The sequence below is a fragment of the Trematomus bernacchii genome, unplaced genomic scaffold (assembly GCF_902827165.1).
Source record: "Trematomus bernacchii unplaced genomic scaffold, fTreBer1.1, whole genome shotgun sequence".
NCBI lineage: Eukaryota > Metazoa > Chordata > Actinopteri > Perciformes > Nototheniidae > Trematomus > Trematomus bernacchii.
Window position 1 is genome coordinate 5,393,553 of NW_022987689.1, and position 27,572 is coordinate 5,421,124.

The following is a 27,572-nucleotide window of genomic DNA, read 5'->3' on the forward strand; positions in this document are numbered from 1 at the left end:
AAAACCAATCTGATGAAAATGCATAAGGTGGGATACAGAGTAGAGACTAGTCTTGCTGTGCCTGAAATATTACAGCTCTCCGTTTCTCAACTCAAACCTCAGGGCTTGTTTATCTGTTTGCTTGGCTGTTTGCTACCTAACAGTCCATCTCAGTGCTTTATACAAATATGTGTGTCAAATTAAGGAGGGCAATAGTTTGGCTCACTGAAAGGTTCATTTGCATTGCGTTTTATGCATCAGTCAATCATCCATCAGTCTTATTGCCAATAACCAAACACTATACATTTTTGATTATAATTTCTTAACCAGGAGGCTTACTATGAAAGTAGATTCCCATGCTTGAAGACAAGTCTAGCTGTATTTTCTGCCATTGTTATTGTTGCCTTGGAAATGTCACGCACTGTCAAATGCCTCTTTAATGCCTAATGTACTTCCAACCGAGCGTATATTTGTGAGTGAACCTGATAAATATGATGACATTCAGCTTACAGGTAGCGACATGACAAAGTCAAACGGCTGTAACTCATGTCGTGAGTCACATTAATGTTGCACAATTCCTTCTTGTGAAAACGCCTAATATTCCCAGGCATGATTTGGATATTGCCCAAAACTCATGGCAGCCATCAGCAAATCAACATGTTTTTGTTTTTCAACACAGATCAGACCCAGATGCAGCTTAGTTTTTACATCATTAGAATAACACATTTAGAGCAGTGTACAGCCTTGGCAGAGGAACTGTATGCTTTCTGAGTTTTATTTTTGAATGCACCAATAGCACCTGATCTTCTCCTCCTCTCCTCTCCTCTTGGCATATGCTTCATCTTCTCTGTGTCTGTCTGCCTCTCTCCTCCCTGCCAAAGAACCATCCAGCTAATATTATCATTCAGCACTTGCCAAATGGACAAATAGAATTAGGGCTGTCAAATATGAAAGAGATATACAATGGCTGCTTTTGCGGCTCTGTTTCCCTGTCATACTCCCTTATTTTTTCACTGATTTTCCTTTTCTTTTCAATCCTCCCATGTCAGTATTTGGCTCACAGTTAATCTGTCATGTTTCTCAGTCAGTTTATTTATTTATGGCCAGTTACTGTGTACAGTATGTGAGAATTTATATGAATCAACATCAGTGAGTATCTACTTTACTTTATTCCATTTAAATGTGTGTCTAGTATAATTATTCTATATAAAAAAAACTAGTGATTAGAAAGAAAATAGCTTTTCCAAGAATTTGGATTCTTTTCAACCTTTTTTTTAATTCTTCAGCATTGTCCCTTGTGCTTTAAAACATTCCCTGCACTTGCAAGACGGTTAACTGCCAATTGTAGGAAACTGAAACCAAAATGAGTTTTCACTGGAGAGTTAGGTGAGAAAAGACAAGTCGTTAAAGATTCAGTGATTCTTGTCAGGCTGTGATTACTTTATCACCAACCGGTTTTTGATTAGATCATTCAATCAAGCTGCTGTGAGTTCTACATTCATTAGGAAGTGGCAAATGTTTCGAGACGTGTTAAGCCTCTGTATGAGAACCCTGAATCTGAATTATCCTTGAGTGAGTAGCACAAGCCTCGGTCAGTTAATACCTCTGTGTGAGAAAGTAACTTGGGATCAGTCCAAGCCCTCAGTGAGAGTGATTGGCAGTTGGAGGAACATCAATGGTTCCTCAGTGTTACACTGAATCTCTTGTCAATACCACAACTTGACACGGCAGACAGAATGAGGAGGGGGAGGACCGATGTAAGAGAGAAACCAGAGAGACAGAGACAGAGGGCACGTGGAGGTAGAGGCTACTTGTCTGGTGTTAAGCACTTCATGGATTTAGATAAGACCAAGAGGCTGTCGAAGAAGAAAAACTACTTCAGACCAGCTTTGGAAACAGTTGGATATGTAAATGTAGGAATAGAGTTTAAAAAAAGGCTCTGACATGTCAAGGTGGCCTGCATGTGAAGCTCAATGTGATTACAAATGAAATCATTAACTCCTGTCTCACCGCAGGAAGAAAGTCATTAAGACGCACATGCTTGACTTCGCTTATTCTATGTGTGTGTGTGTGTGTGTGTGTGTGTGCGAATGTGTGCCTGTGGCTGAGTTAGAGACTGAGAAGAAAAAAAGGCAGAATGTGATGGAGGGAGAGAATGGAGTGAGATTCGCCTTATCTACTGTCCCATGAACCAAGAAACGTTTGCTGTTAATTTAAGAGTATTCAGTCACTGTGACATATTTGTAATACAGCTCAGCTAACGGGTTTAAGTATTATAATGATATCAAAAAAGGATACTCTCCGGTAGTGCTAATAAAGACATTATTGCAAATCCTGTGCAAAATAACTTAGGAAACAATCAAAGTGATGTTTAAAATAATAAACCTATTACACATACAATTTTGAATTATAGCCCAGGCCTACAATTAAGTAACCTCCTTATGTATTTCTTAATGATACAAATTACTGGGCAAGATACAGTAGCTAGGAAAGTAGCAATTATTAGTCCTCATTACTAACTGACATCACTCGCTGAAGGTTAAAGGGGACCGATCATGCAAAATACACTTTTGTACGTCTTTTATACATGAATATGTGTCCCCAGTGTGTCAGGGAACTCACCAAGTGTCAGAAAACACAACCCTCTTTTCCTCCATACCCAAATCTCTAAAAACGGGGCTGCAACGGAGCTGATACAGATTTGAAATTCCTCTGACGTCAGGAACGAGGAGCTCCGCCTATATTCAATTCAATTCAATTCAAGTTTATTTATATAGCCCAAAATCACAAATCCTATTTGTCTCAGAGGGCTTCACAAGTCAACAAACAAAATTGGCAATGTAAAACAATGTAAAAACAACAAACGTAATTATACGGGCAACTCTCCACCTACCAGAGGAATGGGGGGTTGGGCCACGGCCAGGGCCATTGCCGCTCTAAAGCGCTGGAGACGCTGTACTACATATGCCAGGCCTGTAAGTGGCGCTGTAGTCTGCCACAAAAGCAGCGAAGAAGACTTCTCACAGAATCAGCCCTTGCAAAAACAGGACTGGAAAAGAGCAAATAGAGCGAAATGAGGCATGGCTAACATGCATGATCTGTTTGGTATTTTGAAAAAAAAACTTCACAGACATGTTTTATATAGGTATGGCCCTACAATATATTATTCAAATATAGCATGATAGGTCCACTTTAAGTTGATATTTCAAATCCATATATCAAGGAGAAATAAAGTGTTCCTACACAGAAACTGGGAGAAAGTGTCTCAACTATTGCTTGTGCGGTCTTGTCCCCTCCACACCCAATATGATGGGATATAAGCAATTAGTCGCCCTCTCACATCACTCCTTCCCTGGAGAGCAGACACTGGGGGATTGAAGGTGGAGGTTAGGCTTTATGGCATGATAGAAGATTGAGGGAGAGAGTAAAAGGAAGGGGGGGGGGGCTGAGGGAGGTGGTGAGCTTGTATGTAGGAGACGCAAACAGATGAAGAATGAGAAAGGTCATCTCCACACACAAAGGCACATGCCCACACACATGCACGGGGGGCTTGGTGTCATACTAATGATGATCATTATTCACTTACACTGAAGGGCAGAGGAGAACCGGACAGCATGATACCATTTAGCAAGTTCTGCCCTCCACATGTGTTGATCCCAGGGCACTTAAAAAACATGCCCCAACTACATAAATGCTGCAAACAGAAATGAGGATAATTTATTTAATGGAGAAAATAACTTCACCCCCATCACCTGAAAACTATTTCCACTGAAACCCATTTCGCTTAGCCAGACTTAAGGCCATTTTTTATAGTATGGCTGACGGTACACAGCAGGAATGAATTCTAATGGGGATTAAAGGCAAAGCTGTACCTGTCACAGCAGCTCCCATCTGTCTGCCTGCCAATGTGTACCCTGTGTAGTGTGTGTTTGTGATCCTTGTCTGTCTGTGTGTACACATGAATGTGCTGTGCTGTCACTTTAAAGTGCTCTGTGTACATGTGTGTGCATGTGCTTTTGTGCTGACTCCTTTAAGTATGTTTTTGTGTGTTGGCATGCACAGACACGTGTCCTTGTGTGCAGACGCAGCTCTCCTGGTACTTTGAGGCTGATCCAGAGCTGTGTGTCCAGATAGTTTGAGTGACAGGAGGTCAGGGAGCAGGGGGATGATGTGCCATCCAGCTAGGAAGTCTTGCTACTAAACCAACACGGTGCATACTGCTGCTGCCTGTCAGAAGCAATTATCTCTCCAAGCAGGATGATCTAAAAAATGATTTATGTCACACACAAAGATGTACGTGTCACACTATTCATTAAATTGTCTGTCGCCCTGCTCACTAAGGTTTAGAGCTGTAATGAGGAGCTTGCTAGAAAGTTTTCTATCTTATTGGAAAGATTTACATCAGCCTTTTTTTGCCTTTTAAAAATAGACTTGTTATTCTTTCCCCTTATTTATTTATAAATAATATATCACAAAATGTCAACCTGGTACCCCAACTTTTTTGTCATCCAATTATATTTGTTTTGTACAATACAATAAAATGGCCACGTACAGTATCATTAAAATTCACATTTTAATGTGATAACTGAAAATGTTATTTGCTTATCGTCTATTACACCAATGAGGAAGAGCAGGTTCAGGTTTTCATCGCAATACAGAAAAGAAAAAAAAAAGCCAACATTTAAATTCCATACATTAGGTTCTTAGAGATATCAGTCTTCTATAACCTTTTTGCAACCTTTAGGAGCACACATTTATGCCCAGAGTTCATTGTAAGTTGTGTGCATCAAAAAGAATGTAACTGACAGCATTACTTTAACGCCCGTTTACAAATAATGTACACTGACATTATTCTGGGCGTAACTCCAACTAAGGCAAATGTGAAAGGGCAGCTGGTCATGGCACGGAACAAGAGAGTGTAGAGCTTTCCAAACCAAAACATAGTTGGATTTGGCTTGAGTGTCCCTTGATGTTTCCAAAATGACTTGGGTACATTTTTCAGATATACTGTAAGACTTTGGAATCACTCACTAAGCGTAGGTTGGACATCAAATGATGCTGAACCAAGAGTATGAAATGATGTATGTAGCGGTTATATTCTAGTGGAATTACAAATAAATCATTGGAGAACATTTCTGTTAACATTCAGAACAGAATACATGTTTCCAAATGAAGAGCTCTAAAGAGAGTGGACCTTTTAGCTCAGAGTCTGAAAAGAAAGCACAGGCCGGCTGGTGTTCCTTAATGAATGGGAAAACAGAACAGAGATACAGTATCCAAGGCCAGTGCTTAGATAATGTCACGCAGATGGGTCAGGATGAGCTTAGCATATTAAAATGTTATCTAAGTGCTGTGATTGTCTTCAGGCCCTTCACATGTGGGAGTGTTGGAGTTTTGCTTCTGTATATTTTGGCTAGGTTGTTCCATATGTTGTCGTCAGGGAAACTGTAAGGAGAAGGGTGTGTTTTTATTTTGTTTATGCTGAAGCGTCTGTGTATGTTTGGCGTGTTATGATGTTTATTAAAACAGCTTCGTTAGAGGAATAAGCTAACTCCGGGCGGGGTGTCCCCTGTGGAGGCCACAGAACTCCCCTTTCCTCATCTCTTCCCGATGTGGGCTAGTGGCAGGCAAAGATAAGACATCTACAAAATAAACCCAGCTGCAGACTACAGCTTCCCATCTTCATGCCGCACAAACTCACATGTATACTCACAGGAACAGATAAACACACACACACTTTCACATCAGGTTTGAACCCATTGTGTGTGTGGGGATGCAAAGCAAATGTTGGCCTTGAATGGATGGATGGTTCGGGAACAATGTTGTTGTGCTGAACCTTCTGCTGCCGTACACTTGGCAGAGCAGGGGCCTCATTTATAAACATTGTTTACACACAAGACGGATGTAAAAATGTTTATGCCACTGGCCACGGAAGACTCGATATGCATTGCAGTGAGTCATTGGTTTTAGCAACACCTGCCCATTCTAATGCTACATTTAATTTGACGGTTTAACCTTAGGGTTTCTAAAGTGTTCTGTTTTTGAGGCTGTAATTATTGGAAGAATTGTATCTGATTGCATTGTATGTAGAGGCCTATGTTACATCTTGCCTCCCCCTCAAGAATGTAGATGGTTTGTATGAAACCTTGTATGCAACATTGTATAGTATAGTGTAGTGACTCTCCTTTATCTGTAAATCCTCCCTTGGAGCATGTATACATCGCACCCTGAAGCACTGTCACTTCTCTGACATTCCCTTGAGGTAAACTTTCACATTCTTCAGCTATACAAGTGGGCAAGTGTTGTTATAAAGCAGTGAAAGTAAAATCATAACAAAATAAATCATTTATTTGTTGGTATAGTAGTTACTGTATCTGGGAGTAGTACAGACAGCTTTATGGATTTGAGAGGCCAACACATCTTCTTATAGAAGAAGCAACTTACTTTATATTGATCAGTACACACTAGATGTATAGTGGGTGAGAAAGATGTTGTGAGGATATGGAGGCGAAACAATGCCACAGAACAAAATAGTACACTAGAGTGTGATTGCTAACACCGTAAATATGAGATATTATGTGTTTAAAAACATTACCTTTCCTTATTTGTTTTTAGGTTACTTCCTGGAGTTGCTGAACCGCTCTGCGATTAGTCTACAGGAGAATTTCCATCAAACCTTTGGCTTATTATACTACGAGAATGCCCAGATCTTCTCTGAACTGTACACGGATTTGAGAAACTACTACCGAGGCTCCAACGTCAACCTTGAAGAGGTGCTCAATGAATTCTGGGCCCGGCTGCTGGAGAAGCTCTTCAACCAGGCGAACAAGCAATATTCCATAAGTACGTCCAGATTTTTCGTAGAACACTAAATAAAAACAAGAGCAAATGTATGGATTAATTCAATTCATTTTCAGAAAGAAGAGTAGTGATACAAAGTATGTATATACGATAAATCGCAGAAACTATGAAGTGGCTTTGACACTGTCAAGGATATCATCCTAATTATTAATCTATTAAAGATTTGACATTGCTTTATATTCTATAAAGGCATAATATTTCGATGTGTTCTCAACTTAGATAAAGATCTTAAAAAATGTGTATGCTGATTGCAGGTGAGGACTACCTGGAGTGTGTGTCCAAGCAGATAGAGACATTACGGCCCTTCGGAGAAACCCCCCGCATGATGAAGACGATGGTCACACGCACATTTGTGGCAACACGGTCCTTTGTTCAGGGGCTGGTGGTCAGCGGGGAGGTTGTGCGCAAAGTGTCCCAGGTAAAACCTCTCTTCCCACAATGCAAATGTTTTCTCTCTTATTTTCTTTTCATTCGATTGGCATCTCCTTTAACCAATATCAATGATTAGTCTCATTGCTTACATTATAGTCCCATTTTCACATGCTGGATAGTTTTATTGTTTTTTTATGGAAGCAACTTACTGCTTCACATTACTTTTTACTGGTGTCTAATCTGCTGCAAGGCCAATGTTCTCTCACTACATTTTCATTGGTATTCTTGTGTTAAGGGGTCTGTATTCATCTCTCCTTGGTGAACACTATTTCTCCTCTTTGATGTGAACACCCAAACACACACACACACACAGGCCTGTTTTTACCAGTCTGTGCACATAGCATAAAGCTGTGGCAGATCAATGTTGGTGGAAACGAGAGGCTCCATAAAGTATGGCCCCCGGCTCAGACAATCAGCCCCTGCAACAACAGTTAATGTCAGCTCCACGTTGAAAAATGTCTCCCCAGGACACAGGGAGGGTTAATATCTCCCTGGAGAAATGGTCCCCTCTGTGTATAAGACAAGAGTAAGGTTATGATCAGAGCAAGACTGAGAAATAATTTCAGCTCCTGAAAGGGAGGTGGCCAGTAGTGATGCACCGGTGAAAAATGCCTCCTGTCAGACAATGGACAAGGAAGGTGTTGAGAGCAGTGGCCCCATGAGAAATATGTGTGTCCTCCGAGAAAACAGATGCTGCGCCAGAAATGAATATTACTGTACAATTCTTTAGTTGATGAAATATTACCAGGTCATGCTTTGTGTAAGAATGAAAAGAACTCGGTCAAGAGAAAAAAGGACATGCTTAAAAGGTTGATCTGCTACATGACTGCAAGGCCACACATTTAGATGCATGTTAAAGAAAGAATCGATATTATTCTTCTCCCTTTCACTCTGACGTTCAGGCTACATCTGTGGGTGGCAAAATACTATATTGTTTGCCAGCATGAGAGAGGGACAGTCTGGCCTCCATTATCTCACTTTGGCCCAGGGAATAGGTACACAAAAGGAACTGATGATGCCTCAATTAAGTGTCTTCTCTAAGGAAAGCCAAGCTAACCACAGTGCAATAAAATCAGAAAAGCTATTTACTAGCTACATGCTATGCCACTTGCTAAACACAGCTAGTCTGGCATAGCAGGTAGCTAGTGAATAACGAGACACAGACAGTGACAGCGACAAGTACAATTGATAGACCTGGGGCTAAGGGAAACATGCAACAAGTGTAATTATTGCTTAGCTTAAAATCGAGCAAGCACACAAGGGAGTAAGGATCAGAATTACCATGGGCAGCATGTTGTTTTGTAATTGCTGTTCATGATTTTCTGTCACATGGGTTTACCCTGGAATGGCCAGAGTAGCTTATGTTCCCTGCAGAGCTCTGCCCACAAGACTCTGAACTGATAAGCATCTGCCTTAGACAAACATGCATATACGTACACACTAAAGCACACAAGTGCTTAATGACACAGAAACACACATACACACCTCATCATTCCATCATTCCTCTCCAACTGCGATGCTCATTTCCCCTGTGTGGCTATTCATTAATACACATTTCCTAACTGATGCCATTGTTTTGGTGCTGAGAGACAATGAGTGATGTGTTCATTAAACAAGGCCACTTGGGAAAACGTGTTAAGAATTATCACAGCTCTTATAAAATTACAAAATGTCATCCCAAGGCTAATACAGGGGATGGAGCCACTCTGCATACTGTAAGGTCGTGGACTGCCTTGTGCTTTATTTGCACACATTGAAGGTCTTAAAAGGGAGGGCAAGTGCACATGTATTGAGAGCATTGTCACAATGGACACACTTGGTCAGTCTCTGTTAATGGGACCTTCCAAGCGAGATCCACTGAGCTGTGGGAGCAGACACAATGTCTAATTTGTCTTTAAGTCATTCAAGTCAAGGCCTGTTTGGTACAACTTGACTGCAAAAAGTACAGACTGCAACCAACTGTTCACTTTCAAATTCATAATTTGTGTGTCAGTCTGTGTTGCTGCGCTCCCAGGGAAACAATCAGCACTGTGCTGTACTTATGCAGATTCAAACAGTCCTGTGCTGTGATGGGAACAAATGAGAGAGAGGGAAATCGAGAGGGAAAAAAAGACTGTGACAAACTCCAGCACTCCCCTATCTTTCTGGTCACTTCATCCTTTTTTCTCCTTGCTTGCCCATTACATTGTACATAAACATTATAGTTGATATTTTACCATGGATGTGCCCTGCGTTGTCCTTTTATCATGATTAGCTTGGTATACTAATTTGGACCTTATCTTTCCCCTCCTTTCCCCTGTAATTCTATCTTCGATTGATTGGGCCCTAATGAGACAGCCGCTCCTATTTATAGCTATGTACAGTAGTGCCTGTTAAAGGGCCCAGTGACTGGAGATGTTTACCACACACTGCTCAGAGAAGTATTACACTGTTTAAGTGTAGCTGCAGAGAATAAAATCCTCTCTGTGTATATGTCAGGGTTCTTACGGTCATTAAAAACCTGGAAAAGTCATGGAAATTCAAAATGCAAATTCCAGGCCCTGGAAAAGTTATGGAAAGCAATATTTTTCCCAAAGTTTTGGAAAAGTCATGGAAATCTAACTAAAGTTGCATCAAATATAATTTATATTTTATCTAATCGCCGAAATAGTAATACTATAATGATAATAAATACTGTATCGTATAGTAATGAAACGTAAAATGGCATTTAACTGACGAGGTATTTTGCTGGTGAGACATTTTAGTTGCTCTAGCGTGTAGAAGCTAGTAAGCCTACTATTTGATTTGTTTTTAGATAGGCACAACATGTTTCATACCTTATTTTCCTGTTCCATGTTAAAATAAATCATGTTCAGTGGTACCGCTGAGAAAGAGTAATTTCTTTGGTCATGGAAAATTAGGTAAAGGTCATTGAAAATCCTTGGTGAAAAAGTGTATGAACCCTGATATGTGTGCTTCATATGCTTTCTAGCAAGTGTTTGTGTTTTCCACCAACTCAGATCACATGCATCCTTGCTATGTTTGAGTTGGATTAGCCATGAAAAATAGGAACTATTGTGAAACTAGATGAAAAATAATACAGCTAGAGGGGATACAGCAAGAGCCTGAGATGCAGTAAGAACTGAATCCTTTTTTGAAAGATGTTTTTTATGAGACAGAAAAAGTAAGATGCAGTCTCTTTTTTTTCTTGTACGGTATTAATTCCTCCCTTGCTTCACTCCGGGCTGCACCAGTTACTGTGTCCCTAACTTTTTCTGGACTGTTTTATTCCCTCGAGTCTGGGAGTGGAGGAAGTAGGCCACGCGCCACATGGCTTACTCTGGAGGCAAGGAGTCTGGATTGTTCTGCTCTGTAACACAGGGGGGAGAGGTCCCTCATATATCCTTACTAATTACAGAAGGGAGAAGAGAAGTAGAGAGATGGGGAGAGAGAGGCAGGAGAGACTCGGGGCGTGATTGCCACAAGCAAGAAGGGACTGACAGGTGTGGGGAGCATGCTGTGAAGGTGAAGGCTGATGCGTGTGTTTGTGTGTGTGTGTCTGTGTGTATTGTATCAAGTAACATCTCTTTAGAGCATGTTTAGAAATGTTGCTTGATTTAAAAAAAAAAAGTTACTTTAAAGTGGACCTATCATGCTATATTTGAATAATATAGTGTAGGACCATACCTATATAAGGCATATTTATACTTTTTTTTTTTCAAAATACCAAACATCATGCATTTTAGCCATGCCTCATTTCGCTCAATTTGCACTGTTTTAGCTCTGTTTTTGCAAGGGCTGATTCTGTGAGAACAGCACCATCTACAGGCCTGGCATATGTACTACAGCGTCTCCAGCGCTTTCGAACGGCAATGGCCGTGGCTGTCTCCTCCTGATTGGTGGAGTTGGCCCAATAGCCGTAGCGCCACCGTCCTGACGTCAGGACAGTGTTCAAATCTGGATCAGTTTTGATCAGATCCGTTGCAGCCCCTTTTTTAGAGATTTGGGTATGGAGGAAAATAGAGAGGGTTGTGTTTTCTGACACTTGGTGAGTTCCCTGGAACACCGGGGACACATATTCATGTATAAAAGACGTACAAAAGTGCATTTTGCATGATAGGTCCCCTTTAATTGGAAGATTTGCTCCTTCTATCCCTTTTCTATGTCTGTCAATTGGTTTAACAACTTGAGGACGTCCCCATTCGCTCCTGGTAATGGATATTTGAATAACAATAATTTCTCAGTAACGGAACAATAATCAAATGATTTATTGATAGTAGAAATAATCCTTAGTTGCAGCTCATGAGTCTTATTACTGTTTCTAATTTGACGGTCCCTCCTTCATCACGCCCAGTGCACCACAGCTCCAAGGTTACGGAGGAAGTTGTCAACATCAACCTCCAATTAGCGCTGCGGAGGAGTTACACACTGTTTCGTGTCTGTTGTGCCCGGCCTGGGACTCCTAGCATTAATACTGTATGGATGATGTAACAGAAACAAGATTAATGACTGTCTCTGCTTAATAATTATTTCATTAACATCGCCCCGGGGTTCTTTTTTACTCCCCTGCCAACGCCCTTTCTTGAATCGTGTAGCTTTTTGAACAGCCCCCTATCTCTCTCGCTTTCAGTCTTTTTCTCTACTCATCCCTGCACACTCCCTTCCCTCACTTTTCTCTCTCACCAAAGAAACATTCGTCTGACTCATCCCTGGCCAATGAGGGGTAGGGTAAGGATGGGGGGAGGAGAGGAGAGGAGGGCAGGAGTGAGGATCTGAGTCATGTCTCATATGACTTGAGATTAAGCCTTGGAATGTGCTGGGGTTATTGCTTTTCTGTGTCACTTATTTCACTTTAAACTGTCCTCCTCGTGCAATTGGCAATTATTATCTAATTTTATTGATCTCTTTTTCCAAAAGACATGCAATTACCAATTATGGCTTGTTTTGTATTTTTCTCTAATGTGGTTGAAGATTTATTATCTATAATGGAGTTGAAACTGTGTAAAAAAATACTGTGGAATTATGTGGAACAAATTTGATTAGATTAAATATGTATGATCCTTCTGGGGAAATTGGGTTGATAGAGATATAAATAGTCGATGAGAAAAGCCACGCAAAAAACAATAAAACAGAACACAATGGAGGTTGTTTAAAACTTTACAACCACATTTTCAACATTAGAATTGTGAGAAACACAATATGCTGCATTTGTTAGTGCTGATTATATTTATCAGGGGATACGGCTATTGTCCATAGTCTGAGAACATTTTTATGTCCAATTATATAGTAAACTGCTGACATGCCGGCAGAATGTTCAAAGTTTCTATGATTTGTTTTCCCACCTGATTCCTATTGTTGTCCTATTCCCACTGTATATTTGTTAAAATCTGGATTGAACTGTGTCTTTGCTGTTAGAAGAACTGTTTCCAGGAAAAGCATCAGGCTGGCCCAGATGTCAGCTTAGAGGAGCTTTGTATGCGTAGCTGGGCTCATTCCATCTCTCTCTCTCTCTCTCTCTCTCTCTCTCTCTCTCTCTCTCTCTCTCTCTCTCTCTCTCTCTCTCTCTCTCTCTCTCTCTCTCTCTCTCTCTCTCTCTCCCCCCATACGCACACACACACTTCCTGAGGTTTTGTATGCATAGCTGTACTCTCTTGCGAACAGAGCTTACTGGTATTAACCCAGTTTCACTTTTCACGCACCAAGGCCCTTTCCTAGGGGAACAGCCTTGTGGGATAGAGAGGGAGGAATGGAAGGAGCAGGAAGGATGGATTGAGGGACTGAGAATACTTGTATGAATGTCAGGGCCTTTTCATCGCATGTGAAACAAAAAGCGAATTCTCCCAAAGTGGTTTCCAAGGAAACTGTGCTGAATGAAAGTCTGGTGCAATCTGAAAAAAGGTCACCATGGGAGGTGACCTCCCACGGTTCTGCGACTGTCACATTGTCTGGCTAAAGACATTTTCATCTGCTTATTTTATTAAAAATTAACACTTTGGTATAACAGATATTGAATTGTCTTGTTCTGTAGTGGCAGTGATTTTATAAGAGAACATCAAATATACCTTTTGAACAACTGCTGCTGTCATTTTTATCTTTAAAGGTCCCCTATTATACTCTTTTTCATCAATATATTATAATTCTTAGTTATATACAAAACATGTCTCTGAAGTGGTTGGCCGGGGTCATTCGCGGGCCATGCCCCCCCAAATGAGTCACTGTGCCCCCCCCAACGCAGGGCGGGCAAGCCTTTTTAAAGTGGAAAACGTTTCCACTAAAAGTTTTTTGTGTGAAATAAATCAGAAATAAATAATACAAATATAAAACACAGACTGAGGTGTGCTCACTGCTGCTCTCTGATTGGTGTGTTGCTTGACCAATGACCCCCGACCTTTGTTTTGTTATCATTACGTGGCTGTGTGTTTAGATGACAGCCCAGTGGCGATCTGTTCATCTGTTATACTGATTATACAGTAAAGCCATCGAAAATAATATGATATACAGTACAAGTACTTCTGGGTCTCTGTGTTTCATTCAGGCTGTGTGTGTGTGTGTGTGTGTGTGTGTGTGTGTGTGTGTGTGTGTGTGTGTGGTGTGTGTGTGTGTGTGTGTGTCACGAGCGCATTTTGTGAGTGCGCGAGTGGTACTGTTAGCATCTGGTTAGCTATCTATGCTAACAGATATAAAGAGCTGTTTCTACACCAAGGTGGAGGAGAGTCCTCTCCTGTCAGACTGAGAGGATCTTATAACGTCAGCTCAGTGAGGTAAAGGACTCTCTCAGTGTTTAGATAGTTAACTTTAGTGCAAGTTATCTCAGTGGGTCTCAAACGGTTTGGTCACCATTTATGTAAACAAGTATTTGCGAGGAACACGTTTATATGATCATTATAGTTATTAAAAAATAAGAGAATAAATGAAAAACAGGTATGAAATACTATAGGACAGTAAAACAAGAATAGAGTTTGAAAGGGGAGTGATTAGTAAAATATCCATAAAGAAAAGTAAATCTGCTTACAGTTCTGTTTCATATGGGTGTTGAGAGATGTATCCATAGATCTCTCCATGTTGCTCTCAAAGTGCACCAGATTGATGCTTTTAACTTCAATATTTAAAAAAAAATGTTCCCGGGGGAGCATGCAGAGGTTAGGTCCACCCCCCACCTAAAACATGTTCACATGGATAGGATACTAAATACATTTGCACACTTGTTATATGGTGGCCTATGTCCATGTGTTTCTGTTTGGGTGGTCGTGCCACAACGTGCATGTCTGCCCAAGTCATAGGTGCGCTATGAAATAGCACTACACCCTGCAGTGTGTGTGAAAGACAAGAGACTTTACACCATGTTTGTTTAAATTGAAGTTGCGTTGGTGTTTGTGTGTTGGTTGTTGACGGCAGTGTGTGCCCCCCCGTGGTAAATGATTGCCTCCCCATTCTATTTGTTCTAGAGCCGACCCTGATTGTAGTAACCCATAAACCCCTCTGTTTCAGCCCTGTTTCAAAAAGGGCTGATTCTCTGTCTTTTACTTTAGATGAAAATAAGCTGCCACTCCCCACGCCCTTCTGCAAGATATTTGGTTTTAAAAAAACACAATAGTGCTCTAGGAAGAGATTCAGGTGATAAGGTGGGGGGGGGGGGTTAGTTATTGGCTAATGGTTACACAACCCAAAAAAACGTTATGACATCATATAGTGGCCAAAATCTGATCAGCTCATTTTCAGACAGGTTTTTATATAAATGGATCAGGACAAAAAGAGAGCAAATCTTTTTTCCTGAAACTTTCAGAATCTCTTTACACAGAGGGGACACATGTTTATGTATAAAAGACATGCAAAAGTGGATTTTGCATGATAGGTGACCTTTAAGACTATTATATCATATATGCTTAAATCATAAAACAGTAACTTTTCATCCAGGTGGTGTAAGTTTATTTTTGTCTTTGCCCTACCAGGTGCAGCTGAGCCAGGAGTGCATGCGGGCCATGATGACGATGACGTACTGTCCCCACTGCCGCGGCATGGCCTCCGCCAGACCTTGTGCCAACTACTGCAGCAATGTCATGAAGGGCTGTCTGGCCAACCAGGCGGACCTCAACACAGAGTGGAGGCATCTGGCAGGTAGGGAGCAGACAGCCATTTACACATGCATCCAATCAGCCATATGGTTCCTCATAGTTTCACACATGATGCTACTTTCTGCAGTGAATACCAGTGTGCCACACATGAAACGTTTCAACCCTTCTTCACGCTAACTGTACCTCCCGTCTCCGTAGAAACAATGATGCAGGTGGCTGGTCGCTTTGATGGTACATCTGGTGTGGATAGCGTGGTCCTCTCCATCCCCACTCGCATATCAGAAGCCATGTTTACCATGATGGATAACATAGAGCCCATCAACACCAAGGTAGGAGCAAACATTGGTACATGCACATGAAGCTGAATTAACTATACAAACTGTTTATGTGTTTTTTACCAACATAATGCTATAGTCATAGCAGAATGCAAAGGATATTCAAATGATATTTTAAAAGGCCAAACACAAGTTTCTGCAAACTGCAGAACATGTAGCAAAATGGGAACCTCCATCAGCAACCTGCTATTGTAGCTTCATGGATTATACTGTCACAATGAAAATTATTTGCTGCATAAACACACAAAAGATATCTGCAAAAAGTTTCATTTTTATTTCTGTTTCTATTAGTGTTTTGTCCGTGCTCTTTGCAGTGGGTGTGATGTCACGCACAGGATTTAGCAATGTTGTAAACAAAATGATATGGCAGATGTCATTGTTTGCCAGTAACAAGGCTTCTGTCAATCAAATCTGTTCAAAGCACAACCACATAGTCCTGCAGAAGCAGACTAGCTGACTCTTGATTATTCAGTCATAAATATTTCATGTTACACAGGAATAATATTCAGAACCACTTGGTAAAGAGCTAAAAGTAGTGGTAAGTTAAAGAAACTTGGTGTAAAATATACCCTTACTTGTCAGTTTAGTATCCCCTATGCTCCACTGTTGCCCCTATATTCATTTTTTAAATTAACACCTGTCCCACCACCACATTATTGCTGTTTCAATGCTACACCTCCTGCATTTAAAATAAAAGGATGAGTCATGACACAGCCTGGCAGCCAAGTGTTTACTTTACAGTTTAATGGTTTCATGTGATCCTGCACTGGCAGCAATTGAAATCTGGCTCGGTTGTATGAAGGGGGAAAACATGGTATATTTTGAGTGGAAGACAAAGCTTCCTCTGTGCCGATTTGCTGTCAAAGAGTCCAGCTGTTTGAGGTGAGCCATAGCATAGCAGACTGCCTCTGACCTGGTTTGAGTTGGAAATCATCACACAACTTCAGCTTCATCTGCAGCTCTAGTGGAAAGTCTGCATTTATTCCACAGAAGTCATTCATGTTGAGTATTATGGTAGTCACAGTGTTGGACAGATTATCTCCTATTTACATAATCTGTTGACATCAAAAGCCATATGTTGTGTTATGTACTTTACAAATGGAAGCATATCTAATACAGCTGTAAAAAACTGCAGCGTGGATAACTTCATGTGTTTCAGGTCTGTCTGCTACTACTCTAGTGTAACGGAGTCAATGCCATGTTTTATGTCCATTATTCTATCTGCTGTGAACCACACAACACCAATGAGTTATGCTGACAGACATGACTGGAAGCTTAAGACAGGATTATTTTATAGTTATGTGTGAAGGTTCAAAGGCTTGAGGCTCCTCTAAGCAGGCCAGATTGGATGACAGATTGACTGCAGTCTTACTTTATTCCCTGGGCTCCATTTATCAAATGTAAGCCCCATAAGGGGAATAGTGCTTTCTGAGCTTTGAATCAATCTGCTGGAGTGATCCTGTGATTGACTCTTGGGATGTGGCAAATAATCAGCGCCACTTGTCGCTGTTGGCTTTTAAATGTATAGATTTATGTGTACTTCGTATATTTATACATAAGTTGTTGTCAAACTAAATGCTTGGCTGATACAGTATGAGTATGGGTTTATTGGATTCTATTCAAAAGCCTGGTTTCAGGGGCATCACATTTCATTCTTGTTAACACCAACCCTAATAAAAATCCAGGATATGAACCACATGGTAGGGAAGTCAAGTTTATTGAGAGAGTCTGGTGGCGTACAGTTCATGTTACTACAGTAGTTCAAAAGGTTTTAAGAGGATAAAAGCGTAGCTCTGTTTTGGTTCTTACAGTGATTTAAAAGCTGAATAAACTTCATAAACATTTTCAAAACAAAACTGGTTGAATATCCTCATTTCACCCTTTTGCTAACTTTTTCCCCTCTTGTGTGTCCCTCTACATTTCCGTCTTGTCTTTACTTCACTGTCTCCTGCCTCAGTTGTTCCAGGCCTGTGGCAACCTCAGAGAAGGAGGAACCAGCAGCACAGGAGCTGACGACATCGTGAAGAATGGGAAGGTTACAGTGGAGGATAGGTTGGGAACCAGCACTAACAAAATGGAAAAACTGGTGAGTATTTACCCGAAAAAATCGGTGTTTTTATTGCTTTCTGATGGCCTAATCCAGCCTATTCACAGTGATGGTTTATGACATAAGAGCCATTGCTCATCATGGGCAATCAAACCCTTTTTGTTGTTCATTTCACCTTTACACAACGCAACTATGGGGTGATTAGATGGGACTGAATGCTTGAATGGATGAATGATTCAGATGACTGAGCACTGAAACTAGTTATTGAGGAAGAAGGAATGTATTTATCTGTTGTTTGAGTGTACCTTAATGCTGTGATTTTGTATAAAAGTTCACAAATGTGCTGTTGTCAACTCTGCCTCAGGTGTCTGATGTAACCATGAGACTGAGGGAAATGCAGCCGTACTGGGTTTCTCTCCCAAGTGTTCTCTGCAGTGACAGAGTGGCCACAGGAACAGGGGCCGAGGATAAATGTTGGAACGGCATGAGCCGTGCCAGGTAAGGCTTGTGAACCATACTGTATGAAGAAAATATGATATGGCAAAACAAAAATTGATATCTTTAAAAAATGATGGTCAGTGAGTTATATTAAGATTCACGTCCCATACAGTTGTCATGAAAGTAGGAATTAGCTTTAGAGACCAAAACCAATTTATTAACCAAGCTGTAAATGTGCCTATTTCTGCAAGGGGCTCTATTGGGATGGAGCAACTCTCAAGTGGCAATTCCATGAAGTGCAGTGTTTGGCTCTTTGGTGTTGGGTTGTTTTTACAGCAACCAATGTTCTCTTTTGTATGGCCAGTAGCTTATGATAGCTAATAGCAGGTTTTCAACCAGATGTTTACAGAATAGAATAGTACATGCCACCACTGTTAGGCTTATCACCTAATAAGGATATTTTAAAGCAACTGACTCAACAGAATCCTCAAAAATGAAGAGAACTTAATGTGTTTTTATCCTGCCATTGACAAATTGACAGTACTGACTGTTCAGCAAGTTACATATTCACTAATTAACTGTGGTTAAAATGATTGCCAGGTACTTTCCCGAAGTGATGGGCGATGGCTTGGCCAGCCAGATCAACAACCCTGAAGTGGAAATCGACATCACGAAACCAGACATGACAATACGGCAACAGATAATGCAGCTGAAGATCATGACGCACCGCCTGAAGAATGCTCTGAACGGCCAGGATGTGGACTTTCAGGACACCAGTGAGTAGTTTTACCATCACAGCCCACAAGTTTCCAAAGAACACTTCACAAGAAACTGCATCCCAGAAAACTCCCTAATGATTAGAAACTTTTTAACTAGGTCTAGATTAAGGGAAGTGACTCGGTTTCTATTCATCTGATCTTCTATCTTGGCTTGTATAAACTCTAGCAAAATGGCAAAAATCAGTACATGTGGAACTAAGATGAAGGCATAAATATGCCTGGCCTAAATCAAAGTGCCTTTTTAAATGATTGAAGTCATATTTTGTACCACATACAGTTAGATGCTGGTGAAATCCTCATCCTTTTTCTTGGCTTTCCCCATGGCTCCTATTTATTCATATGGAAGCTGATCAAATAGTGTATGTGCAAAGTATGTTTAAAATACATGAGTATAAGGCAGTGGTCTTACTATGTTTATTCTATGAAAATCATAAATAATTTTTAAATTGTTTGCATATTGTACCATAAAGCTAATTTCCTGACCTTCTGTCTGTAGGTGATGACGTCAGCGGATCAGGAAGTGGCGTGTGCGCTGATGACGGGTGCTCCCGTAACCCGCGCCTTATTTTCCCTGTTACCCAGCGGCCCGTGAACTACCCCTACCTTCCAGAAAACGAGAAGGTGAAAGCCTCCGCCAACCAGAACCTCCCCGGGATCCCCATCTACCTTCTTTCACTGCTCATGTTGCTGCTCCGGCGATAATTGACGGGGGAATCTACAAACTGGGACTGAGTTTGGGACATGGAGGTTGGGGAGAGTCGGAAAGGGGAGGGAGGAGATGTTGGGGGTTAGTTACTTTGCCAAAACTAAAAAAGGTATAAATATTAAACACAAAAAATCACTTGGACGAACTTCCTTTTGGTTTTAAATTAGAACAAAATGGAATTACGAGTATTCATGAATGGTTTTGGTTCTGCTCTCTTCTTTAATTTCTTGCTATATTACCACACCACTAGAGCTGGTCTTTTCGCATCTTCTTCTGTTTTGTTTCTGGTGTTGGGTTTCTCTGAAATTATATCTGTAGACATGTGTGTAAGACTATGTTGCTAACAGTATGTTGGTGTTGACACCACAGGGAGAGGGAGAATGGGGCTTTACAGTGGCGCTCAGATACATATAAATGTTATTCCACTCCTTCAAAACAGCACTTGTGTTCATTAGAATTATTTATTTATTAATAACTCACACATGACCCCAAAATGGATTTATCACTCCCAAATGTTTATCGCAAATGAACACAAACATAATTGGTTGACAATATTGATGGTTTTTAGTGGGAGATAATCTGGACAGCACGACCCAGCAGACCTCGTAATACATTAAGCCTCACATCATTATTACACTTACACACACACACTGGCAGAACGAGGACGTGAGCACTCCTCGTCAGCACTTTTTGCCATTTCATCATGTAAGCTGTAATAATAGCTGTGATCACATTCACAACGACATGATCGTCTAATGTGGGAGTAACGTGACCCATGCACCATCCATCCATCCATCCACTCAACCCCTACATTCCCCCTGCTGGGGCAGATCTCCCTCTCTCTCCAGACCCTGCTGGCTGTGTAGGATCAACTGGAGAGTCTCGTGTAAGCAAAACACAATCTGTGCTGGGCCAGGTCTCAGATGACAGCAGCTTCCCACTATAGAGCACTGTACTGTATGTGGAATGGGGGAGTCGGTTTAAGATTGCCATCACAGCAAATGATTGACAGTTCATGATTTGGGAAACGTGAAGCAGAGCAGAAATGTACAGAAGCAGAAACACTGCTGTCATGTAGACTTTTTTTTTTGTACTATTCTTTTGTTGTGCACTGCAGAGCAAAAATATAATATGCATAATTGTGTGTGCTCTCTGCCAAGGCCCAGTGCTCCTTTGATTAGCATCATAATCGCAATGTCTTGCTTTTTTTGTCTAATTTCAGCAAGAATCCATAATCACAGTCTTTTAAATCCTTCAACTATTTGTATGGCAGACACAACAGTGTACATATTTTTGATTTATTTTTTGTTTTTTCTAGAAATAAATAGCCAATTAGGTATCAAGATTTTATAACAGCCAGATCATTGTATGCTACGATTCGTATTTCATTCGTCATCTGTCAAAGCTTATACATATCTGCCTTCCATTTCCTTGCAATGTTTTTCTATATCAGTGCCTCTTTATTCCCACCCCCTTCTCCCTCTACCCTTCTCCCTGCTCATCGGTTATAATGACCTTTAAAGCGTTCCTCATGCTTCTACATGGTGGCAAGGCAATAAGACAATGACACAGTGCTTCATTACGTGTCACACTTACTAGGAATGTTGTGGGAACACACAGTGTGCAACTTTTCCTGATGAGAAGCTTGCTGGGGAGGAAAAACATACCACATTTTAATTCAAAGAAATGTCAAAGCTCTCATTTAAGAACGCTGTGTGCAGGATGATGGGATGATAGTTGCATGTGTGTATGTGTGTGGATGTGTGCACTTCTTTTTCATTGATAAAGCAAAAGAGGGACAGACGATAGAGCCTTTATAAATCTTGTTTGGATGGCACAGAAATCAAATGTATTGACATTTATTGGATTCACGTCACTGAATAGTGCATTTAAACTGACAGATACGGGATATTGAAATAGCTAATTTCTTAAATAATGGGATGTTCAAACAATCTGGATTAATGATATCTTTGCTTGTCAGATATCACGCTTGTCAGTGTGAAAGATACAGTTATCTTGTAGGAAAGAAACTTATATTTTAAATTACATCATGGCTTCATTTGTACACTGGAACAATCCACCATGATATTTCATGAATAAAAAAGATAACAAATTGGTTAATACTGCAGATTTAATTAAGTTGTTGGGAGATCAGTCAAGATTTAAGAAGCACATCTGTTAGATACTTGGTTTATTACTGCTCTGGAATTGGGTGAGGCTGTTGTCATAACTGTTGTCTGATATGTCACTTTGATCATATTTACATTTTAGATATGCTTAGTTAATGAATGCAATGTTTGCTGTGTGTATGCCTGTGTGTCCTTCCTGTGTGTCCCTGGTTAAATAAATCTGCCTGTGACTGCCATTGACACTTTGTCTAGTGTTGGGGTCCCTATTTTGACTCAAAAAGAGAGGTACAATAGTATTGGATGATCCAGTGGGGGAAAAATATACATTTTGAACAAAGAACAATTAGTAATATCACCACATGGTACTTCTTGTTGTGACCCTTGAGAAAAATGAAGTCCACATGAAACCCTGTAAAGAATGAGAAATGACTCCAACTGTGATGGTGACATTCCAATTCAAAGACGACTTGCGACTCACAACTTCAGTTTCAATGACTGCCTCACAATGTCATCGGCTGAAATTTGCACAACCCCTCCCTCTCTCCTCTTCGACCTTTTGATCTCATTAATTTGTTGCTCAAAGTCCCCCTCCCTTTTATAAAACCTGCACTTTTATGAGGCCAATAAATGGCATTGTCTGCACAAAGACATCACAAGATGGTCGATCAATACGCAAGTCAACACCTTCCAGAAACGACTATTGATTGAGGATGTGTGTATGCAGATAGACATGGCCCAGCAAGACATCTCCTGTTCAACTATAATGAACCAGTGTAAAACCAAAGCCCCTGTGTGTGAGAGGAAGCAGGAGAAAGGTCCTTAGTGCTGATCTCAAATCAGCTTGTGCACCTTAATCCTGCCCTCATTCATTAAGTGGGAAAAATGCAAAGCTGGATATGCCACCATTTAAAGACAGCTTTATTTTACACTGAGTTGAATACGAGAGGGATTTCTTAAAGGTGCCAATTTATGATGAAAAAAAGTACTTTTAATTCTTGTTTATATGTACTTTGGTTTTGTTGTTATCAGAAATCTATGGAGAATGTGTGCTTATGGTGAAGATAGATGCCAGAAAGAGGTTAAAAAATACAAATGTCTCATTTGCTGTTGTATCTGAAATCTTGTGTCAATTATATACATTGTAAGATTTTCAACATGCCTGTGTCCTGTGTCTTTAATGGTGGGTGTCTGTGATAGATAAGAAATGTAGAAAAATATATTTTGCTTTAGATTTACATCTGGACGGTCTTAAAATGGTTTACATTGTGTTCTCAAACCCCTTAACTCACACAACATTCAAATATATTGTATTTACCTTTCTTAAGTATGTGTTTGGTCTTCTTGAAATTGTCCATACCCTCTGACCAAATCATTTCCCAGAATGCACTGGGGCACACTGCCACCTAAAAAGGGCCAATGCACTCCAGTGATGATGTCAGAGATGACAGCTGTTGTCGAGCATTGCCACATCGGAAAAAAACAGCCACATGTTGAGAGCACACTAATTGCTTTGTCTTGTTTTGGTGTATAGACAATGGAACGGTCACCCCCCTCAGGATGGTTTTAACAAGATGTACTTGACCATGATCCTATGGGAGACTAAGATGCCACGCTTCACATACAGAGCTGCTGTGTACAAAGTGCTTCCAGTATGTGAACACCAGCTAAATACTTTGTGGTTCTAGTGTGGAGCTGCAATGTTTCCATGTCTGTCATGAGGTTACAAATTATGGGAATGAAAAATGCCTTGAGAAAAACTTAAAATGCAGTCGGGTCAGGGCAGCAATGTTTAATGAAGATTATGAATATTAAAGTATGTCAAAATAAATCAAGTGCCACCCTATCTGCCTCTTAACACTGCTAAAATACACAGGATCTGTCCTTGTAGGTCGACCTTCTTTACAGCAGAGGCTGTTTGATGTCACAACATGGGAATTCAGAGTGTGTCTGAATACATTTAACAATCCCAGCTCTCAAATTGTTTTTAAAATCAATCTCATACTTAATATATTTCTACTCAGTGATAGGCACATTTTTTTCCCTATGGAGGGACAATTATATTATTCAATTTCACTGGAATTATAAGTCATCTCTGCAGTCCCCTTCCCTCAGCATCTGCTTCTGTGCACACATACAGGAGACACATTATTATTCCCAACTATTGATTGTGTCTGAAGCTTTTCACCTTCTCCCTTGCTCACAGCACACACAGCTGCACAAATGCACCCAAGTTTATTCTCAGCCTTTTGGCTTTCAGCTTGCCCTTTGGTTCACAGCGCTTTTATGACTGACTGCTTCACAACCATTACACGGTCTCCATATTTGAAATATCAGCTCAACAGGGCAAAACACTTGTCAATAAAATCTCCTCAGCTCAATACACCCTGAAGTGCCTTTTCCTTTAGGCTGCACCGTGCCTTATACGGTACCATGCTACCAGATTTGTGAACTTAATATCTTATGAACCCTTTTAATTTATATCATTTTCAGAGATGTTATAAATATAGGGTTATGATCTTTCCCATAAAATGTTGAATCCATTTTAGTGTGAGAGAAAAAGAATTGGGCTGCTGTACTATTTCAAATAAATGTTATACTGTGAAGAACATTAGCTTTCTCTCTTTGACAGCAGGTCCAATGTATTTTAATTTGGATAACACAAAGAAAGAATGCAGGTTTCCACAATAAAGTGTAAAATATTGAAAGGGAGAGTGCGGAAGTTCAGCTGAAATACTTAGAGGCTGTTTTCAATCCAACACCCCCTACATGGCTGCAAATGTGCTCAGACATATTCTCTCACCTTTTTTTCCTCACCCTTTGATCTGCCTTGTAATTTAACTAAAGCCTCCTGCTTGCTCTCTGATTTCTTTTTCTCAGCTATCTCTAGAACCGAGCTGTCTGAGTTGTTATATCATTTTCCATCAGTACTTATATTTGAGATCAAGGGCTTCACATCATTGCCTCTGTCAGATCAGATGACTGAATATGAGATGAGTCAAACTACATTAAACCTCACACAGATACAGTTCCTGGTGAAACAGTACAAATGCACATACTGCCACCCAGTGGAGAAAGGCTTTTGTAACACTTTAAGGACAATTTGATTGCTCAAAATACAAGTTAGGATGAAAGTGATGTGTTCTTAATAACATAACAAATATGACTGTAAGGACAAAGTTGACAAAACTGCTTTACTGTAAATGTATTAATGACTCATTTCTAACCAATTCTACTAACATACTAAGCCAACAAATACAATTAACTACGTAAACTGCTATAGCCCCAATGTGGATTTGACTGTGTGGCAAAAACCAAAATGTATGGGATATGATGTTGTTCTTATGTGTTCATTATTTTGTAAAAGACAAAGTTGACAAAACATTCAATGCATGAAAGACAACAGCTGCAATTTATAACCAATTCTAAGCCAACAGTTACAATAAACTAAGTAAGCTAGCCACCATGTAGATCAGCGGTGTCAAACTCAATTTCATCTCGGGCCACATTAGCATCATGGTTGCACTCAAAGGGCCAGTTTTATATATAAGACTATATAAAAATACATATATAAATATTTAATATATATAAAATAATGTATTATATATTACATTATTGCATTGGATTATTATCGGATAGGGTAATAACTTCATAATTAACTACGTCTGAAAGCAGAAGTCTAGGGCAAATAATTGCAAGTCTCTTCAGTGAGAATGTCACAAAATGATTTTAAAAGAAAATCCAAATTCTCGAGAAAAAGTGACATTTTGAAAAGTCAAATTCTGAGAAAAAAGTCAAATTTGAGATGCATTGTGGGACATGTAGTTTATGGGCAACGTGCTTCTGTAAATCGTTATGTAACCGTATAATAAACATATTATATTCTTTGCAAGCTCTTGTGGGCCACATAAAATGAAGTCACTGCGCCGGATTTGGCCCCCGGGCCTTGAGTTTGACGCCCCTGATATAGATGAATGAGATGTGTTGTTGTACATATTTGTTCATTATTGTTAAGTATAACTAACAGTAATGCAGCTCAAACGTTGTGTATGTGTACACATAGTGGCCAAAGAGTTATGCCACTTGCTACCCTGAGCAGTGTCAGTCAAGGTGTGTTTAGTGATGCTGGGTTTAATAAGTGTTTTTAAATGAAGCATGGAACGTTTTATTTTAATATTCATACTGCCACACTCAAAATGTTTTGTCAGATGTATATGATAATTTAAATTCGGTTCTAGCAAAAATGTTTAACTATGTTTAATTTAAAAAAAAATGTTTGCCACTGTTAAAAATAAATGGTTTCAAAATAAATATTGTGCTTAAACTATGACACAAAGTACTCTTTAAGAAAATGCGCAATATGTTTAATCTGTGTGTTTGTAGTCAAGATAATCCATAACATTTCCTGTTTTTCCTCAAACATTAGTTACTTGTACAAAAACATGAGTTTAGAAAATATACAACACAAAATTAGATGATATTGTATGAACAATTCTGGATAATCAGCTGTATTGGTGCGGCCATTTCTGACAGGGAACACACAATTAATTGACATAAAACAGGTATAGGTTTTCACTCAGTTTATGTAATCCAGGGGTGTCCAAACTTTTTTCAACGTGGGGCATTCAAAAAATTCAATCAAATGTAGGTAAATTATGCTTATGTGTGTTGGCAGCTCATCCCATAAAACAGAAGCCTCAGGAGAAATAGGAAGGGTGTATTTCAAGCTTGTTATGTAAATAAGTCATTTTCTTATCAACTAAGATATGTTAGAAAACCTTTCCAACTTTAATTGACTGAATTTATTTGAAAAGTGGTCTTATGAATACAATTATAATTACATAAATACTACTGTGTAATATATTTTTACATTTATATTTAAGAAGTACATTATAAGACAAGCACAAGTTTTATTTGTTGGCCATATTCCATTATACTTTTTGAATTTGCTGAGGGCCGATTCAAAATGGTTAGCGGGCTGCATTTGGCCCCCGGGCCGTAGTTTGGACACCCCTGATGTAATCACTTAAAGGGCCCATGTCATGGCCATTTCTACTGATCATAATTCCATTGTTGTAATACTAAAATAGATTTATACTGAGCAATTTTCCAAACTCACATTGGTTTCTCATACAGCATCTCTGTAAAGTATGTGTATTCACCGGTATTCACTCTCTGTCCTAAACGGCTTGTTGGAGCTCCTGCGCCCCCCTCCAGGTGAGCCCAGTGTGCTCTGATTGGTCGGGACGTTGCGAGGCTCGTTGCTGCGATCTGCTGCGAGGAGCGGACAGGCTTCCGGGTCGGCGATACAGCGAGAACAAGCGAAACTCATCCTGAGCACACACAAACACTCACAGCCGAAGTAAAAACAATAAGTGTGGCTTGATATTGAGTAAGAAAAAGGAGGAGGAGAGCATTTCTCCGTGATCCCAACTTAGCAGCCCGAAAAACGTTTACCTATTTAAACAGTCGTGGTAGATACCTTCTTTGTTTTAAAGGGCCCATATCATGGCCATTTCCACTGATCATAATTCCATTGTTGAGGTCTACTAAAATAGATTTATACTGTGCAATTTTCCAAACTCACATTGGTTTCGCATACAGCATCTCTGTAAAGTATGTGTATTCAGCAGTATTCACTCTCTCCACTAAACGGCTCATTGGAGCTCTTGCCCCCCCACTCTGTTCTGATTAGTCAACCACCAGAGAGGCTCCGCCCATGTCTAACTGCTTTTTTCGGCTCGCTCTCAGCGGAACAACAGTCTTATAAGGGCCTCGGTACAGCCGTATATTTTATACGCTAACTAACCGAACTGTA

At 40.1% G+C, this 27,572-nt stretch overlaps 1 protein-coding gene across 2 annotated transcripts in view; it reads left to right on the forward strand.

Annotated features, from left to right (window-relative positions):
* Positions 1-22,913, forward strand: part of gpc1b (glypican 1b) — a 65,320-nt gene extending 42,407 nt beyond the window's left edge. Inside the window, exons 4-11 of one of the 2 annotated variants that reach the window (XM_034137311.1) lie at positions 6,595-6,822; positions 7,095-7,258; positions 15,201-15,366; positions 15,522-15,652; positions 17,616-17,744; positions 18,070-18,203; positions 18,744-18,919; positions 19,419-19,624. In XM_034137311.1, coding sequence (XP_033993202.1) covers positions 6,595-6,822; positions 7,095-7,258; positions 15,201-15,366; positions 15,522-15,652; positions 17,616-17,744; positions 18,070-18,203; positions 18,744-18,919; positions 19,419-19,624 — 1,334 coding nt within the window. Of the gene's footprint in view, positions 1-6,594; positions 6,823-7,094; positions 7,259-15,200; positions 15,367-15,521; positions 15,653-17,615; positions 17,745-18,069; positions 18,204-18,743; positions 18,920-19,418 lie in introns of both variants that reach the window. The other variant, XM_034137310.1, reaches the window with a different exon arrangement.
* Positions 22,914-27,572: the final 4,659 nt, after the last annotated feature.